Source organism: Nyctereutes procyonoides, unplaced genomic scaffold, assembly GCF_905146905.1.
Source record: "Nyctereutes procyonoides isolate TBG_1078 unplaced genomic scaffold, NYPRO_anot_genome, whole genome shotgun sequence".
Lineage (NCBI taxonomy): Eukaryota > Metazoa > Chordata > Mammalia > Carnivora > Canidae > Nyctereutes > Nyctereutes procyonoides.
Window position 1 is genome coordinate 15069811 of NW_026575044.1, and position 17423 is coordinate 15087233.

Sequence of the window (17423 nt, forward strand, 5' to 3'; positions counted from 1 at the left end):
CCTACTGGGGACACAGCTGTGCCCCAGACCATTACAAGCAGGCAAAGACGCACTAGAAGATTGGACAATTTATTGAGAGCCGCCCCGCCCCACCCTCGCCGTCTCTAGGTCACTTTTTCCTCTTGTAGATGTTGTGCGCCAGCTCCAGAAAGATGGCTGGGGGCAGGGGTGAGGCGCACTGCTCAATGAGGCTCATGAGGCGGCTGTAGCTGTCTTCCTCATACTGCGTGAAAACAGCCGGCAGGTTCAGCTCCTCGTACAGCGCCTTCACTCGGGCCACCTTCTCCGCCTCCTTGTGCCCATAATTCTCCTGGAAGGGGTTGGAGGCAGGGAACTGGCTTAGCCTTCTCCAGCTATCAGGGCATCTGGCACGCCCCTCCTCCATCTATTCCAGCCTCGGATTTCCAGGGTCTTTGAACCTCCCTCTCCTGCTGCACTAGTTCAGGCCAGTTTCCTCTACATCAGCACTGCCGAGGCCTCGGCCGGGGCTGGCTAATTGTGGGGAAGCTCTGCTGTGCATTGGAGGATGTCTGGCGGCTTTCCTGGCCTCTACCCGCTAAAGATACCTGCAGCCCGTGCACACGCCTACCAAGTTATGACAAAAAAATGTCTGCTGATGCTGCCAAGCCCCTTTGAGAATCCTTATATGTCCCCTTTCCTGGGAGCTCCAGGATCTATGGCCTCCCAAGCACCTGAAGGACTTTGCGCTGCTCTGGAGATGCCTGCTGCAGACACTGAACCACCAGCCAGCTGCACTTGTTGTCCTGAATGTCTGTGCCAATCTTGCCCGTCACACTGGGGTCCCCAAAGAGATCCAGGAAATCATCCTGGGCAGAGGGCAGAGGAGGACCAATGAAGACACTCCACGCAGGGCACTAGGCTGGCAGTGGCCTGCTCCCCACCAGTGCCCTCCTACCTGAATCTGAAAGAACTCCCCCATCTCCAGCAGGATCTTCTTAGCATTGGCATGCTCTTTCTCCCCATCGATGCCTGCCTACAGTGAAGAAAGGATCACTAGATCAAACGCCAGGGGTGCCTCCACTTTCCTTGCTGCATCGCCTAGGCGGGCCCCATAGCAGCCCCCCAGATCCAGATCCTCTGCCCTCTTTTTTCAGACATCCCTGGCTTCCTGGTCCCAGGATGTCTCAGTGGGCCAACCTCTAGCCCTTGGTGCATGCCAACAGACACAGATGAGCCCTGGGGGCCTGCGGACGGCCAGGCCCCAATCCATGGCCCCTCATCCTCCTCGGTGTCTTTCCGGATGAAAGCAGAACATGGAGCAGTGAGGTTGAGGTGGCGAGGGAATCCCACTGCCTGTCTGGACCTGGTCTACCTCTCAGTGTGAACCCCCCCAACCCTATCCAGACATGGATGCAGCAGTCGGTGCTCTTCCGAATCGTACCAACCACTTTCCTTCCTATCCCCTGCCTCCCTTCATCTTTGCAGAAGTCCTGAGGTGGGAACTCGGTCATTGGACTGGTGAGGAGACACTGAGACAACTGGCTCAGGGTCACGCAGCCATTCAGTGGGGGCCCCCTGTCCAAAGCTGCCTGCTGGGTGCCCATGATCCAAAAGCCCGGTCCGTGGGCAGCAAGGGGCAGTGGGCACACTCACCATATACATGGCAGCGGCCACAGGAAGATAGAATGAGTAGAAGGCCGTCTTATACTTGACAATAGACTTGTACCTGAGGAGGGGGAAGGCAGAGTCCTCAGGAAGGCAGGGCCCAGCACCAGTCCCCCTCACTGTGTGGGCACCATCCCCGTCCCTCACCTCTTCTCAGTGAACCTGCTGAGATCCACGCTGCCCTGGGGGGCGGTGATGAGGTCCAGGGTCTGTCCAATCTCAGTCTGATAGGAACTCTGAGGAGGAGGCGGAGGGTGGCCTGTCAGCTGGGCTTCATCCAGGGCTGGGAAACCCACACCATGAGCGAGAGAAAGGCAGCAAGAGGCAGAGGACCCCAAAATCCCAAGGCCTGTAGGCACACAGGGCTTCCTCACCCCTTCTTCCACTCACAAAGAGGAGTAAAAGTCCTTTCTGCCACCAATCTGCCTGACACCCAACACCTTTGTTCCTTTCCAGGCCACTGTAGCTGACTCCCATGCCCTGAACCCACAGAGGCCAAACTGGGCATGGACGGGCTCTGGCCCTGGGCTGGCCTGCAACACACCTGGAGGAAAAGCTCAATCAGGTTCAGGTAATAGGGCTGCTCCCGGCAGTAGACCTTCAGCAGGCGGTAGATACATGCTTCCAGAAGCAAAGCGTCATTGATGGCATCCAAGCCTATGCCTGGCTGTCAGGGACACAACACAGAGAACACAAGCAGTCATTCTGGCCATTCTGAACCCTTGGGATGCCCTCTGCCACCACTGCCCTGTGGCCTGTTCCCATGCCCACCACTACCCTCTCGCACACTATACCTTCTGATACCAACAGATCTGCCCCCGTCGGGTGAGGGACGAGTCCATGATGTCATCTGACACCAGGAAGAAAGCCTGGAGCTAGGAGAAGGAAGAGTGGAATAAGCCCCTCATGAATCCTTACTAATGCTCCCTCCACCAGCAACAGAGCTGCAGCTATTGATAACCACTGAGCTAGGAAGGAAGTTGAGGATGGGGAGACCTGGGATTTCTATCCTGTGCCAAACACTATGGGAAATTATGTGACCTCATTGGTTCAGACTTCCCAATATAACATGAGATCAAAACTTTTGTTTCCAGAGTAAGAGACTCCAGCAGGTCTCAGACATGTCCACACAAGCAGCCCTAATGATCCTGGTATTGGGGAGGTGATGAAGCATCACATCCCATACTCTTCTTTTTGCCAAAAACTATAGTGAATGCTTACGGTTAAGATTTCTTCATGCAGTGTGACTTCCCATGTCGCCTCCAGGCCCTCTGCCTACATGCACCAGTGCCCAGGACAAAGCCCCACGTTGGGGGGCTCATTTAGCAGTGTAGGTCTAATAGGACAGAACTGCAGTCTGACTCAGTAGCTGTCACCCTTAGGTCTTAAACATTTAACCACGCCAACATCAGCAAAGGGCTTCTCTTCTAAGTGCTCTAGCCTACCTAAAAGTCCCAGGAATGTGCTGGCTCCCACCAGGCTGTCCCATCCTTGGAGGCCAGGACAGTGTGTTTGCCCAACTGGCACTCCCAGAGCCTTGCACAATGCTAGTCCCAGAGTGCAAGTGTCATAAACACTTGTCTCATAAATCATGAAACACTGTCACGTACCCCATGATTCGTCTTGCATTCAGGCTACACATTCGGAGCCTTTAAAAACAGCTTTTCAGGACATGGTTTTAAATCTTCACTATATCCTGATCTCTGGGTGTGCGCGAATAGGTCTGCCCTTGCTTAAAACACATAACACTGCCCATTGGCTCTGGCATGCAGAGCGTAGAAAGGACGATGGTAGCCCTTGCTCTTGTTCCAAGTGAATCCTTGGGGAAGGAGGCACCCATCTGCAGCTTTACCTCTGACCACACCCTGGGGCAGGGTCTGGGCTTTCCATACTGGAGGCATGTGTTTCATTTATAGAGTGTTTACTGGGAGTGACCTGGTTCCACGAATGCCACTGGTCCAGTGCCTCTCCCACCTGGTTTCAACCAGCACCACTCAACAAGACAGTCTCCAAAGGGCGTTCATTCCGTGGCTCCCCTCAATCTCGTCTGCCCCACAGCAGTGGTTCTTAACCCAAAAGTACCTTCTATTTATTAGGGGAACTTAAAAAAAAAAAAAATAACAATAATATCAGTGCCAGAGTCCCACCCCAGATCAAGTAAGTGAGAAATCTATCCCAATTATTTGGTTATGGTGGAAGGGCTATTCTAAAGATTAAAGACTGAAGACCTACCAAATACGGTTCATTACTCTTGACTGGACCCTAAATGTTTAAACAAAACCAACTTAGAATGGACATTCTGGGGAGAATAAGGAATATTTAAATATGGAATATACATTAGATAATATTCCTTTATCAGGGTTAAGTATCTTGGGACATTGCCATGGTCTGAATGTGTTCCCCGCAAATGCGTATGTTGAAATCCTGACGGTCAAAGATGATGGTATTAGGGGGTGGGGGGGGCCTCTGGAAGCGCTCAGAGATGGAGCCCTCCTGACGGGAGGCTCTAGAGCTGCCTGGCTCCTTATACCACAAGGCACTGTGGCAGGAGGGTGCCGCTGAGCCCAAAGAACCCCCCCTCCCCATGCTGGTGCCTCGATTTTCAACTTCCAGCTTCCAGAACTCTATGAAATAAATTTCTGTTCTTTATAACTACCTAGTGTGAGGTATTTTGTTGTAGAAGCCCAGCACAAATGAACTAAGACAGATGTGACAATGGCATTGTGGTTATACAGGCAAATGTCCTTATTCTTAAGCAGTAAATGCTGAAATAGACAAGAGGTTGAAGGACCTGACGCAGGAGAAAGATAAAACCAGAAATTGTAACAAATATCACCCAAGTACAAACAACGGTGGACAGCTCAAAAGGCATCTTAGGGGAAATGACAGCATTACAGCCATGTTTAAAAAAAACCTGGGACTCTCCCAGGTGAACCTAGGGTGCAGCTGTTACCTCAGGACCATTCATCCTACCAGGTGACCTGCCCTGGTCCCATAGCTCTGCTCCTCTGCTTTGCCCTGATGCAAGCCTTCTGACCTTGCCTGGCTCCTGTCACCCAGGGGCCTGTCCCTTTACCTCCTTGGAGACAAATACCCCTTCTCCACCCCCATTTTCACTTATGAGCTCCAGACTGGAATTCCCAACACCCACAGGCCAGACAGCTCCACCCACACTGCCCTATGCAGAATGCAGCATGGCTGACTCTGAGCACGTAACATTCTCCCTGGAGGCAGCTGTTCCTTTCCACAGGCCAGTTCCTGAGTGTCTTCCCTTATGAGCTCTGCCACCCTCCCCTTCTAGAATCCAGTCTCCTTGTCACTAAGGAAGCTTCTGGGCTAGGTCAGAAAACCATACCCCTTTAAGGGGCAAATGAGCTGGGTATAGAAGACAAGGACACACGGGGATTGGCACAAAGCAGAGAGACAGAACCGCACAAAAGCGCATGTGCCCTGACTCTGTGAAGTGGCTATGATTCAACGTCAGCCCGTTGTTATGTGGGATCCCAGACGCAGATCTAGCAATTTTCCATGTGACGTTAGAAATCTGAGGGGTTTTTCGTTTTTTTGTTTTGTTTTGTTTTTTTGTTTTTTTTAAGATTTTACTTATTTATTTGGGAGAGAGACAGAGAAAGAGAAAGAGAGCACAAGCAGGGGAAGCGACAGAGAGAGAGGGAGAAGCAGGCTGCCCACTGAGCAGGGAGCCCGACACAGGACTCGACCTGAGCCGAAGGCAGACACTTCATCGACTGAGCCACCCAGATGCCCCTAGAAATCTGGGTTTTTATATAACATCTCTCCTTTCTTAAATTTAGGGTGCTTAATTTTCAAAAACTATCAGTGGGCTGCAAGTTTTCAATCTCTGCTTTAGAATAATTCTCTGGAAGAGCTAGGTCACTCTGACGGTTCTCATCTGCTCGGAGGAAAGAGCTGACACCTTCATGCCCAGCTCCAAGGTCCTGGCCCACACCTAGCTTAGTTTATAGATTAAGTACATACCTCCTGTCAAAGAAGTTCCCCACATTTGTTAACCCTTAGAGTAAATCATTATCTAATCTTGGCAGAAAGACATGGAGAAGTCAGTTTCAAGCTCCTCTCTCCCCTCCCCACAGGACCCATGACCCTGGTAAAAACCTCTGCTTCTCCTGCCTTTCCCCCATCTCCCTTACCAGCTCCACACACCAGCCCACGGTCAGGGCCTGCCGCAGACTAGCAGCATCCTGCTTCCTGGGCTCCACCAGCTCCTGAAATGCTATCAGCACTGTCAAACCCCGCTGGTACTTGCCTCCAACAGCATTGTACTCCAAGACCTGAGGGCAAAGGAAGAGGGACAGGGCATCAGGGTCTGCAGGGTATCTGCCCTCTCCCACCGCTAACCTTGACATTATGCTAACTTCCTCAAATCCCACTCTTCCTGCAGGAACCTCTCTGGAATTGCTTGGCTTCTTCCCCCAAGTCCTGGAGTGCTGTTGGAAGAGTGCCCCTATCTCCAGGCTCTCTCCTCGTTGTCTTCCCCAGTACATTTTTTTTCTTTTCCTTTAAGCAGGTTCCACACCCAGAGTGGGGCTTGAACTCATGACCCTGAGATCAAGAGACGCACGCTCTACTGACTGAGCCAGCCAGGTACCCCCATTCCTAGGTAAATTTAAAGGCTTCTGCACATTAAAATTTGTTCCCAGGCCCACAACAGGGCTTGAACCCAGGGAAAACTCTGTACATGCCATGGGAATGGCTGGTACATCCAGGTCTCTCCTTCCCAGGTTTCAGCCCCATCCCCCTCTCCTAGACTTCCCAGCCACCTCCTCCTAAACACAGTTCAAACTATCTGCAAATGAAAAGCCTCTCTCACAGTATTAAAGACAAGGCCCTTGGGATACCTGGGTGGCTCAAAGGTTGAGCGCCTCCCTTCGGCCCAGGGCATGGTCCTGGAGTCCTGGGATGAGTCACACATTGGGCTCTCTGCATGGAGCCTGCTTCTCCCTCTGCCTGTGTCTCTGCCCCTCTCTCTCTCTCCGTGTCTCTCATGAATGAATGAATGAATGAATGAATGAATGAATGAATCTTTTTAAAAAATAAATAAATAAAGACAGACAAGGCCTTGAAATTGGCCAGAAGAGGGCTCCTCCAGTGCCATCTCCTCCTGCTGGCAGCACTGCTTTTGCCTTCTGCTGCCCTGCTGTCCACCAGCTCTAATGTACTGGGTAAACCTTCAACTGCTACCCCAGTGTAGGCAAACCCTTTCCTTGGTTCTCCTCAGACAAACAAGACAGTATTTATAAAAGAATTACTAGATATCCCCCAAGAAAGAAAAAAATCAGGCAATCCAAATATCCTGGCCAGATTTCATGCCCTGGAACAAAGGTTTCTTTTCTTTCATTTTTTTATTTTTTTATTATTTTTTTTAAGATTTATTTATTTGTTTTGGGAGTGGGGCAAAGGGAGAAGAAGACAAAGTCTTAAGCAGACTCCCGCTGAGGGCAGAGCGCAGAGGCCATCATGGGGCTTGATCTCCTGACCTATGAGGTCATGACCTGAGCTGAAACCAAGAGCCAGAAGCTAAACTGACTGTACCACCCAGCAAACCCCTGGAGCCGAGCTTCCTGATGATCCCTAGGTCCTCCTAAAGCGCCTCAGGCTGCCTTCCTCCCAAGGTCTCTGACAAAGTAGCACCTTATGACTTCTGGACACGTAATTCCCTTTCTCAACAAAATCAAAGACCTAGGCCTTCATCCCCAAGGGCCTCCACCTCATATAAAGCAGTCCAGATGGCCCACCTGAACCATGAGGCAGGATTGATTGGCTGAATAAGTATACCTGCCCAGGCCTTGCCTGCTCCAGAGATCCAGAGTCACTCAGGTAAAAGCCTGCCCCACCCCCGTCCGCTGTGTCAAAGGTCTCCCAAAAGCCACAGCTGAATCCTACACACATACAGAATGAACCAAAGATCTACTCTCTGAAGTCACTAATCCTTCACCTCCTTGAGCCGGGCAATGGCGTCTCCTGTCTCCGGGTGGCCCATGCCATCCTCAGTCAGTATCTTGACAATCTGGGGGAAGTGCTGGATGAAATCCTGCCTTGCTTGGGCATAAGCGTCCAATTTCTGGTCTCCATTCATTCTGAGGGAGGAGTAAAGTGCTCTGAGGAGAGGAAGGCCAAGTCAGAAACCCGAGCAGCTGTTCCCCTCCCCAAAGCCCTTCACCCCGACTGCACTCACCGAGGCTCCTCTATCCACGTTTGGCACCAGCAGCGGGCACTGTGCCAGGCCCCCAGGACTGGGAACCCGTGCACCAGGGAGGGCCGCCGGTGGAGACCCAGCCACCTTTCCCGGGGCACCCAGCAAGAGGCTGGCAGCAAGAAGACCCCCACAGATCTCAGCCAGCGGGACAGGGGCATCACGGGGGTTACATAGGGAGGGGGCACCGAGCACTCCCTGCAGGGGCAAGCACCAAAGGCAAATGCAAGGTGGTGGCTCCCAAGGTCACCCCCACCACCCTTTTGCCTCTGGGCCCTGGAATGCCCCCTGCTCTCTTCTGAGCTGAGCATGCAGAAATTTCCAAAAAGAAGGAAACCCAAGTTACAAAAAGCATGGCTGGCTGACTGAAAGTCCACTGGTCGCGCTTAACACAAGTGCACACTTAAAATAACTCAATGCCACCTAACTTCAAGTCCTGCAGGGAGCCTCTGGAATTGCTACTGTCTTGGCTTCTCCCCTCAAGTCCTGGAGCACAGCTGTAAGACTGCAGACGAGAGCATCCGAGGACTAGGGCCTGGAAGGAGCCTGAAAGCACCCTACCTTACGGAGGGGCCAACTGAGGCTCTGGGAGGCAGGAAGGTAAGTGGGGAGTGCGGCGACAAATCTGGCACCCAGGTCTCCCTCGTAGGCGGGGAAAGGGCTGGCAGGCTCGAAGATACCTCCAAGACGAGGAGAACTGCACCAGAACCCCGGGGGTCAGGGACACAAGGTCCGGGGCGCGGGGACTGGGTGTCCGGAGCCTCACAGGCGGCGCGGGGTCCGCACGGCCAGACTCGGAACGGCACGGGCGGCCGGGGACGCTGCAGGTGCACGCAGCCGGAGGGCCAGCCGGTCGGACCTACCTGTGACCCCACACACTGCCACCCCCCACCCCCCGCCCTGGCACTGCCACCGCGGCGAGGCCGAGCCTCCCACCGCGGCCCCCGCCCATCCCAGCTCACCCAGTACCTCTCTCTCCTGCTCCTGGAAGTCGGCTCTAGGTCCGGTGTTGGCGGGGAACTCCTGAAAGCAGCTCCCCTCGGCGCGCGGCCCTCTGGGTCCGGTAGTTCCGAATCTCCCGTCCCTCCTGGCAGAAAGTTCTCATCCGACTACAATTCCCGGCATGCCGCGGGAGGGACGAGACGACGCGATCTAGCGCGGGCCGGCTGGGCGGAGACGATCCGCACTGATTGGCTGCCTCTCCTCGTGTGAGCATGGGGCCCTGTACCGGACAGCCAATGGGAGGGCCACGCCCCGGGCGGTGCGAACGGGACTGGGAGGCCGGGAAGTGGGATGCCTGCTCCAGCGCCCAGCTGTCGCCTTTACCACATTATCATTATCTTTAGCTTCCGGTGCAGCCCAGCGGCTTGTTAGTGAAATACCAGTAGGACCAGCTTTATCAAGCTACTTGGCCAAGTCCTCAAATTTAGGCAAACCACTGAACTCTGATCCTTCGTTAACTGTCTTTCTTTGTTCAACAAAGGTGAGACCATGAGGCAACGTACAGAAAGTGCGTTCAAGAAGTAAGATAAGATGGGCAGCCTGGGTGGCTCAGCGAGTCCCGCGTCGAGCTCTCTGCATGGAGCCTGCTTCTCCCTCTGCCTGTGTCTCTGCCTTTCTGTGTGTGTGTCTCTCATGAACAAATAAAATCTAGGAAGGAAGGAAGGGAGGGAGAGGAGAAATAAGACCTAGAGCAAAAACCAGAAGCCTCACGCCTCACCCCTACACACAGCCTACCAGCCCCACCACGGCGAGACGCTGTTGGCTCTCCACCAACCCTCCGATTCCAGGTTACTCCACCCATCTGAAAAGAAGCCTGAAACTCCAAACCGCCTAGGACCTAAATGGGTTTTGTCATTGAGAAACAAAAATCACTGTGCAAGGATATCCACTTTCACACTGGAGCTGGCTTCTCCCTAAAGATTTTATTTATTCATGAGAGACACAGAGAGGCAGAGACACAGGCAGAGGGAGAAGCAGGCTCCATGCAGGGAGCCCAGTGTGGGACTCTATCTGGGGACTCCAGGATCACACCCTGGGCGGAAGGCAGAGGCTTAACCGCTGAGCCACCCAGGCGTCCCATAACGTCAAGACTCGCACTTCCCAATTTCAAATTTTACTACAGGGCTAGGATAATCAAAACAATGTGGTACTGGCATAAAGATAGACATATTGATCAGGAAAAAAAGTGGCTAAAATGGTAAGTTTTATGTTATGCATATTTTACCACAATTAAAAAAAAAAAAACACCTGAGAATCATGTGCTCACCTGGAGAACCAGGGGAAGGTCCGGAAAATTTCATTATGCACAGTAAATTAAAGCCCAGATCACACCCAGCCACACCCAGAATCTACTTCATTTGCCTGTGAATCTGCACATCTCACCTCTAAGGAGCCTGTGGGTTCTTCCCCCAGGCCCACTTCTTCCTTCCTAGGGTCATCTCTCTCCATCAAGGCCCCCCATGGGTCATGGTCCTCCCACTCCCCCACCAGTGATTTTGCTGGTGATTTGGGCTGGGCAGAGGGGAGGGATTATCAAAGGGTAAGGATGCCGATGAGAGATGCTCAGTGGAGGTGGAAAGCCCAAAGCAGTTCAAAAAGCAAATGACATTTTTAGGAAGGGGGAAGATGCTAACATGGTGTGTGGAGGCTGGGGGGAAGGCACTTCAGGAAAATACCTATATTAAGGTGAGTCTAAGGTGAGTGAGAATTCTAGGAGAAGAGCTTCTAGCTAATTGAATATTACCTGGCTTGTCCTGTGTGGTCTGATGAGAATCAGGTGCAGCTGCCAGGTAGCTCACTCTCAGGGAGAAGAGCACTGAAACTGGCTGGGAAGGGAAACTGATTCCAGGCTGGGTCCTGCAACTTCCCTGTCCAGCTGAGGTGGAACTCCCCTAGCTTCAGGGCTGCCTAGGCTCAAGCCTTGGCCCCAGACTACCCAACTGGGAGAACTTCAGCAAGCCATGTGACCCCATTGAGTGGGCTCAAAGCTGCAAAATGATGACAGCAGAATACTTTAGGTGACCTAGGTGTACTATAATGAGTCAAAGTACCAACATGCACCCTACCTAACCGACTTACAGAGCTAAATTGAGGGTCAAAGTGGCAAAGTGGGGAAGTCTTTATAAATATTCACATCCACTTGTATCCAAGGAGTGATTAATCCACTTTCACTGCAAACTCAAGGTTTTGGGGGGTGAGGGTTAGAAGGAGAAAGGATTGATATGGGGGAGCTGGTGTCCGCCAGAACTCAAACACTCTTGCTTCCTCATTCCCAGCCTGGAACCGCCTAGAAGGGACCTTTGCTGTGGGACTCAGGGCAAGTGTGGGACAGTCTGGACCAGCCTGGCTAGGATGAGAGCCCCTGGGCTCTCCTATGCCCAACCTAGCTTTTGGTGGGAAGCACTAGGCCCAGCAATAAGCCAGAGCATCCTATTTGCCCCAGGTCCCTGGAAAGAAAGAAACCTCTAGTGCTAAGGGAAGAACACACTTTTGCAGGCAGCCAGTCCTGGGTTCAAACTCTGACTTAAATTCTTCTTAATTGTGTAACTTGGGTTACCTAACCTGTTTGAACGTCATTTTTCTCCTCCCTAGAACAGTGATGATATGTATCTCACAAGTTTATGCCAGGTGTTTTTCCTTATACAGATGAGAGCAGCACTCCATCCATAACAAAGTAGGTCAGTTTTCAGCCATATCTTCACACTATGTCTGCTTGGAGCTGTTGTATTTTGTTATTTCTTTTTTTTTTCAAAGATTTTATTTATTTATCCATTAGAGACACACACACAGAGAGAGAGAGAGAGAGAGAGAGAGAGAGAGAGAGAGGCAGACACAGGCAGAGGGAGAAGCAGGCTCCATGCAGAAGCCCAATGTGGGACTCGATCCCGGGTCTCCAGGATCAGGCCCTGGGCCAAAGGCGGCACTAAACCGCTGAGCACCCGGGCTGCCCTATTTTGTCATTTCTTGTTACAGAGGCCAGACCTGAGCTGTACTCTATCTAGGAGGACTCCCCTCTTTGGGTCAGGTAGCTTTCTGTCTCCCTGTGGCTACCAAGTTCCCCCCAGGCCTGCCCTGATCACTGAACATGGACAGGGCCTGAATTCTCACCTGTCTTCTCCATCACCTGGAACTTTTTTTTTTAAGATTTTATTTATTTATTCATGAGAGACACACACACAGAGAGAGAGAGAGAGAGAGAGAGAGAGAGGCAGAAACACAGGCAGAGGGAGAAACAGGCCCCATGCAAGGAGCCCGATGTGGGACTCGATCCTGGGTCTCCAGGATCACCCCTGGGCCAAAGGCAGATGCCCAACCACTGAGCCACCCAGGCGTCCCATCACCTGGAACTTCTTGAGGACAGGAACACATCTTTGTCGTTGTCTCCAGAGGGAGACAGGGGCACAGGGTCTGCCCCAAGAAGAAACCTATATGGAATTTATTTTGATAAGTAGAGAAATATTTTATAAAGATTTTATGTATTTATTCATGAGAGACACAGAGAGAGAGAGAGGCAAAGACACAGGCAGAGGGAGAAGCAGATTCCATGCAGGGAGCCTGACGTGGGACTCGATACCAGGTCTCCAGGACCACACGCTGGGCTGAAGGTGTGCTAAACCGCTGAACCACCTGGGCTGCCCAAAATAGTCTTTGTTTTAAAGATTTCTTTATTTATTTTGGGAGGGGGGAGAGAACATGAGGGGGCGGGGGTGCAGAATGAGAGGGAGAGGGAATCTCAAGCAGACTCCTTGCTGAGTACGGACCCAACAGAGGGCTCGATCCCATGATATCTATATGGTGACCTGAGTCAGGTCAGAGTCAGAGGCTTAACTGACTGAGCCCCCCAGGTGCCCCAAGTAGAGAAATATCCTAAGCGCACTCATGTAACTGTCACCCAGCTTTCACATGGGAGCATTGTGCTCATCTGATTTTGTCAAATGACCCTCTTTTCTTACACATCAAGCACCATACTCCTCTCCTGCAGGAATATTTTTTTTACTTTTTTTTACTTTTTTTTATTTTATTTATTTTATTTTATTATTTACAGAGAAAGCACAGGACCAGCAAGGGAGCAGAGGCAGAGGGAGAAGCAAGCTCCCTGCTGAGCAGGAAGCCCAACACAGGGCTCGACCCCAGGACCCCAAGATCATGACCTGAGCCAAACAGGCACCCCTGCAGGATTTTTTTAAAGATTTATTTATTTATTCATGAGACACACCACACACACACACACACACACACACATACACAGAGAGAGGGAGAGAGAGAGAGGGCAGCCCTGGTGGCTCAGCAGTTTAATGCTGCCTTCGAGACCCCAGATCGAGTCCCACGTCAGGCTCCCTGCATGAAGCTTGCTTCTCCCTCTGCCTGCGTCTCTGCCTCTCTCACTCTCGCTCTCACTCTGTGTCTCTCATGAATGAATAAATAAAATATTTAAAAAGAGAGAGAGAGAGAGAGAGAGAGAGAGAGAGAGGCAGAGGGAGAAGCAGGCTCCACGCAGGGAGCCCAGCGTGGGACTCAATCCTGGGACTTAAGGATCACGCACTGGGCCAAAGGCAGGCACCAAACCGCTGAGCCACCCAGGGATCCCCTGCAGGATTATTTTAAATTAAGTTTCCACCATCAATATCATTATACCTATAAACTCTTCAGGATGTATCTCTGAAAAAAAAAAAAAGGATGTATCTCTGGTAGACAAGAAATTTTTTTAATATATTTTTTTAAGATTTTATTTTTTCATGAGAGACACAGAGAGAGGCAGAGACATAGGCAGAGGGAAAAGCAGGCTCCATGCAAGGAGCCCAGTGTGGGACTCAATCCAGGACTCCAGAATCACACCCTGAGCGAAAGGCAGATATGCTCAACCACTGAGCCACCCAGGCATCCCAACAAGGAATTTTTTTTTTAATGCAACGCACAAAATTAACAGTAATTCCATAATAGCATCAAATACCCAATCCGTGTTCAAATTTCCTGGGATGTGTCAAAAATGTATTTCACAATTGTTTTGTTCAAATCGGAATCCAATTCAGGATTGGATTGCAAACACACTGCATTTGGTTGGTATGTGTCTTAAAATCATTTTTAAACAAACAGCTCCTCAAAAAAAAAAAAAAAAAAAAAAAAAAGCTCCTCTTTCCCCCACCTTTTTTCATGCTATTTAGTTGTTGATGGAACTAGTCTTTTGCTACTAGAATTGCCCAGGTACTGGGTCTGGCTGATGGCATCCACAAGTGATTAACTCATTCCTCTATTTCCTGTACTTCCTGTGAACCAGTAGTTAGGTTGGAGGTTCCAGGAGAACCAGAATTCTTTCAAGACATGTACTCCCGGGATCCCTGGGTGGTGCAGCGGTTTGGTGCCTGCCTTTGGCCCAGGGCGTGATCCTGGAGACCCGGGATCGAGTCCCACATCGGGCTCCTGGTGCATGGAGCCTGCTTCTCCCTCTGCCTATGTCTCTGCCTCTCCCTCTCTCTGTGACTATCATAAATAAGTTTTAAAAAAAATTAAAAAAAAAAGACATGTACTCCCATTGTACTGGGCCAGAAGACACACAGGCCTGGTTGCCCCACTTTCAGTGGTGCCAAACTTAATGGTTTTATTTTTTTATTTATTTATTAGATTTTTTTTAAAAAAGATTTTATCTATTTATTCATGAGAGATGGGGTGGGGGTGGGGGGCTGCAGAGACACAGCCAGAAGGAGAAACAGGCTCCATGCAGGGAGCCAGACGTGGGACTCGATTCCAGGTCTCCAGGATCACCCAGGTTGCCCGAACTTAAAGCTTTTAATAGCTACTGGTGAGGGGCAGCCCTGATGGCCCAGCGGTTTAGCCCTTCCTTCGGCCCAGGCTGTGATCCTGGAGACCCGGGATTGAGTCCACGTCAGGCTCCCTGCGTGGAGCCTGCTTCTCCCTCTACCTGTGACTCTGCCTCTCTCTCTCTCTCTGTGTGTCTGTCATGAATAAATAAATAAAATATTGAAAAAATAATAGCTACTGATGAGTATTTTAGTTTAGTTTAGTTTCAAGCTCTATGTCCAACATGGGGCTTGAACTCACCACCCCAAGATCAAACATCACATGTTCTATGGAATGAGCCAGCCAGATGCCCCTATGATGAATATCTTAAATTTAACTTACCTGGAGAAGCCCATCTAATGATGCCAGAGAGGAGGTGAAGCCTAAGTGATCAAACAGGAATGTTATCTAAGAGAGAAGATGAAGAAGGGCACATAGGTGTAAGGGACAGTGTGTGCAAGGCACGGCATTGAAGCCACAGTCTGTGGCAGCAACAACAGAAGGGGGTGGGTTTGGAAAATGGTGGGTGAACGAGGACTGAGGACAAAGCACAAGCCCAGGAAAGCACATTGACAAGTCCTTGAAACAGGCAAAGGGACATTCCTCTATGTACTCAACTGCCTCAATGTTCATACTTTGCTGAGGGCAAAATGCAATCTTAGCTAGACCCCCAGATCCTGTAAGTCAACTTTTTTTTTTAAGATTTTATTTATTTATTCATGAGACACACACACAGAGAGAGGGGCAGAGACACAAGTAGAATGAGAAGCAAGCTCCATGTAGGGAGCCCAACGTGGGACTCAATCCCGGGTCTCCAGGATTAGACCCCGGGATGAAGGGGGTGCTAAACTGCTGAGCTACCTGGGCTGCCCAAAGTCAACTTTAACATATAAAAATTCCTTTAGAAATTTCCTTTATCTCTACCCCCCTAAAAATACATGTTGGGGGGATCCCTGGGTGGCTCAGCGGTTCAGCGCCTGCCTTTGGCCCAGGGCATGATCCTGGAGTCCTGGGATCAAGTCGCACATCGGGCTCCCAGGATGGAGCCTGCTTCTCCCTCTGCCTGTGTCTCTACCTCTCTCTCTCTGTATGCCTCTCATTAACAAATAAATAAAATCTTTAAAAAAAGAAAGAAAGAAAATGTTTGGGATCTGCAGGTTTGCAGACTGACCTTAGCTGTGGGTAGTGGGAGGCTCCAAGTCTAATAAGACACAGAAACAGCTGAGGGCGATACAGGTGGGAGCACGGGTAAGGAAGGGAAAGGCAGACTTGGCCGCAAAATGGTGGCGCGCAGCCCCGCCATGGGCTGGGCCACTGGATAGGAGGGCCTGCAGCCCCAGAGAGAGGCTGGAGCCCGCCCAGCACCCTGAGAGCCAGGCCTCCTGCCATTCAGAATGACTCACTGAACCCCTACCAGGCACTAGGAACAGGCTGATAGGCAATAGAGACAAAGTGCTTCTTATCCCAGAACTGATTTTCTAGGTTGGGGGGTGGGGGGCATGGTTAACAAGTCCAGTGTATAAAAACTGAGCAGGGAAGGACAGCAAAGCACAGGGGAAGCCTGCTGAGTTACACGGGTGGTCCCAGAAGGCCCCAGCAGTGGCCGCACCTGGAAAGAATGAGCGGACCTAGTGAGTAAGCCATTTGACTAGCAGAAGGAGGGGCAGCCTCCATACATAGAGGGAACATCAGAGCAGCCCTCTCTCAGGCAGGGGCTTATCTTCCTTATTGGAGAAACATGGGTGATGAAGGAAAGATGTTAGGGTCCGAAGCCGACAGAGAAGAAAGAATTCTTGAGACGTGTTTGATGCAAAAGGGTGGTTTTATTAAAGCCCGGGGATGGGACCGTGAGCAGGAGGGCTGCACAGGGGTCACGAAGAGTCACCAAGGTCACGAGGAGTGGCCTTTCACATACTTTCAAGTTGTGATGAGCATGTCAGCCTCCCAGGTATTTTGGATACAGGGTTTCCAGTATCCTGAGGGGGCTAGCTGTTTTTAGGAAAGGTCATTTATTACTGTTACATAAAAACTCAGTCATGAGACCCTTTAGATGTTCATTGGTGGGTCATATGCTTGGGGGATGATTGCCAACATATATCTCAGGGGGTAGAGATAAAGCAGGTTTCTAAGGAATTTTTGTATGTTAGAGTAGACTTACAGGGTCCTTGGGGTCAGGCTAAGACTACCTGTCGCCCGCAGCAATGTATTAACATCCAGGCAGCTGAATTCCTAGAGGAAGGTCACTCTGCCTGTTTCAAGGACTTGTCAATGGGCTGCAGGTAGAAAGGAAATTTAATTTTTTTCTGCCTGTTTCCCATATTATGGGGACCAGTATGACTGGATTAATGGGACAAAAGCAGGGGGTGGACTGGGGGACTGGGAAGGAGCCGGGCCTCGTAAGGCCTTCAGCCTGCACTCTGTGTGCGGTGGGAACACTGGCGGGTGTCATGCGGTGTGCTATGCACGGTTTGCACCCTCACCCCTCCTCCCCAGACCCCTGTCCCTGGGTGAGGCTCTCCCGCTGTCCATATTCTCACAAGAGCTGAGTGAAGTGTGGCCTTCACAGAAGGCTCCCTGGACCCACACATGGTCCACAACAGCACCATTCCCCGCAGCCAAAAGGTGAAGACAGCCGAGTCAGCATTCACAGATGAAGGGATAAACAAAGTGTGGTCCCGAGACAATGGTGGTTATTCAGCCTTAAAAAGGATAGAAGTTTGGAGAGAGGCTACGGTTGGAGGTTGGGGAAAGCCTTGGAAGCAAGCTGAGT

General features: G+C 51.0%; 1 protein-coding gene across 6 annotated transcripts; it reads right to left on the reverse strand.

Moving 5' to 3' along the window:
- Window positions 1-53: 53 nt before the first annotated feature.
- Window positions 54-8716, reverse strand: FDPS (farnesyl diphosphate synthase). Of its 6 annotated transcripts, XM_055324423.1 has the most exons (11): window positions 8417-8716; window positions 7838-8053; window positions 7598-7760; window positions 5793-5933; window positions 2421-2501; window positions 2171-2293; window positions 1774-1862; window positions 1615-1687; window positions 917-994; window positions 693-827; window positions 54-310 (listed from the first exon to the last, which is right to left on the reverse strand). In XM_055324423.1, exons 2-11 carry the CDS (start codon window positions 8014-8016, stop codon window positions 110-112), a joined length of 1263 nt encoding a protein of 420 aa, XP_055180398.1. In that variant the 5' UTR covers window positions 8017-8053; window positions 8417-8716; the 3' UTR covers window positions 54-109. The 6 variants fall into 6 exon arrangements, with proteins under 6 accessions (XP_055180398.1, XP_055180400.1, XP_055180399.1 ...); XM_055324425.1 differs by lacking the exon at window positions 7838-8053 and having other exon boundaries at window positions 7598-7739; window positions 8417-8713; XM_055324424.1 differs by lacking the exon at window positions 7838-8053 and having other exon boundaries at window positions 8417-8713.
- Window positions 8717-17423: the final 8707 nt, after the last annotated feature.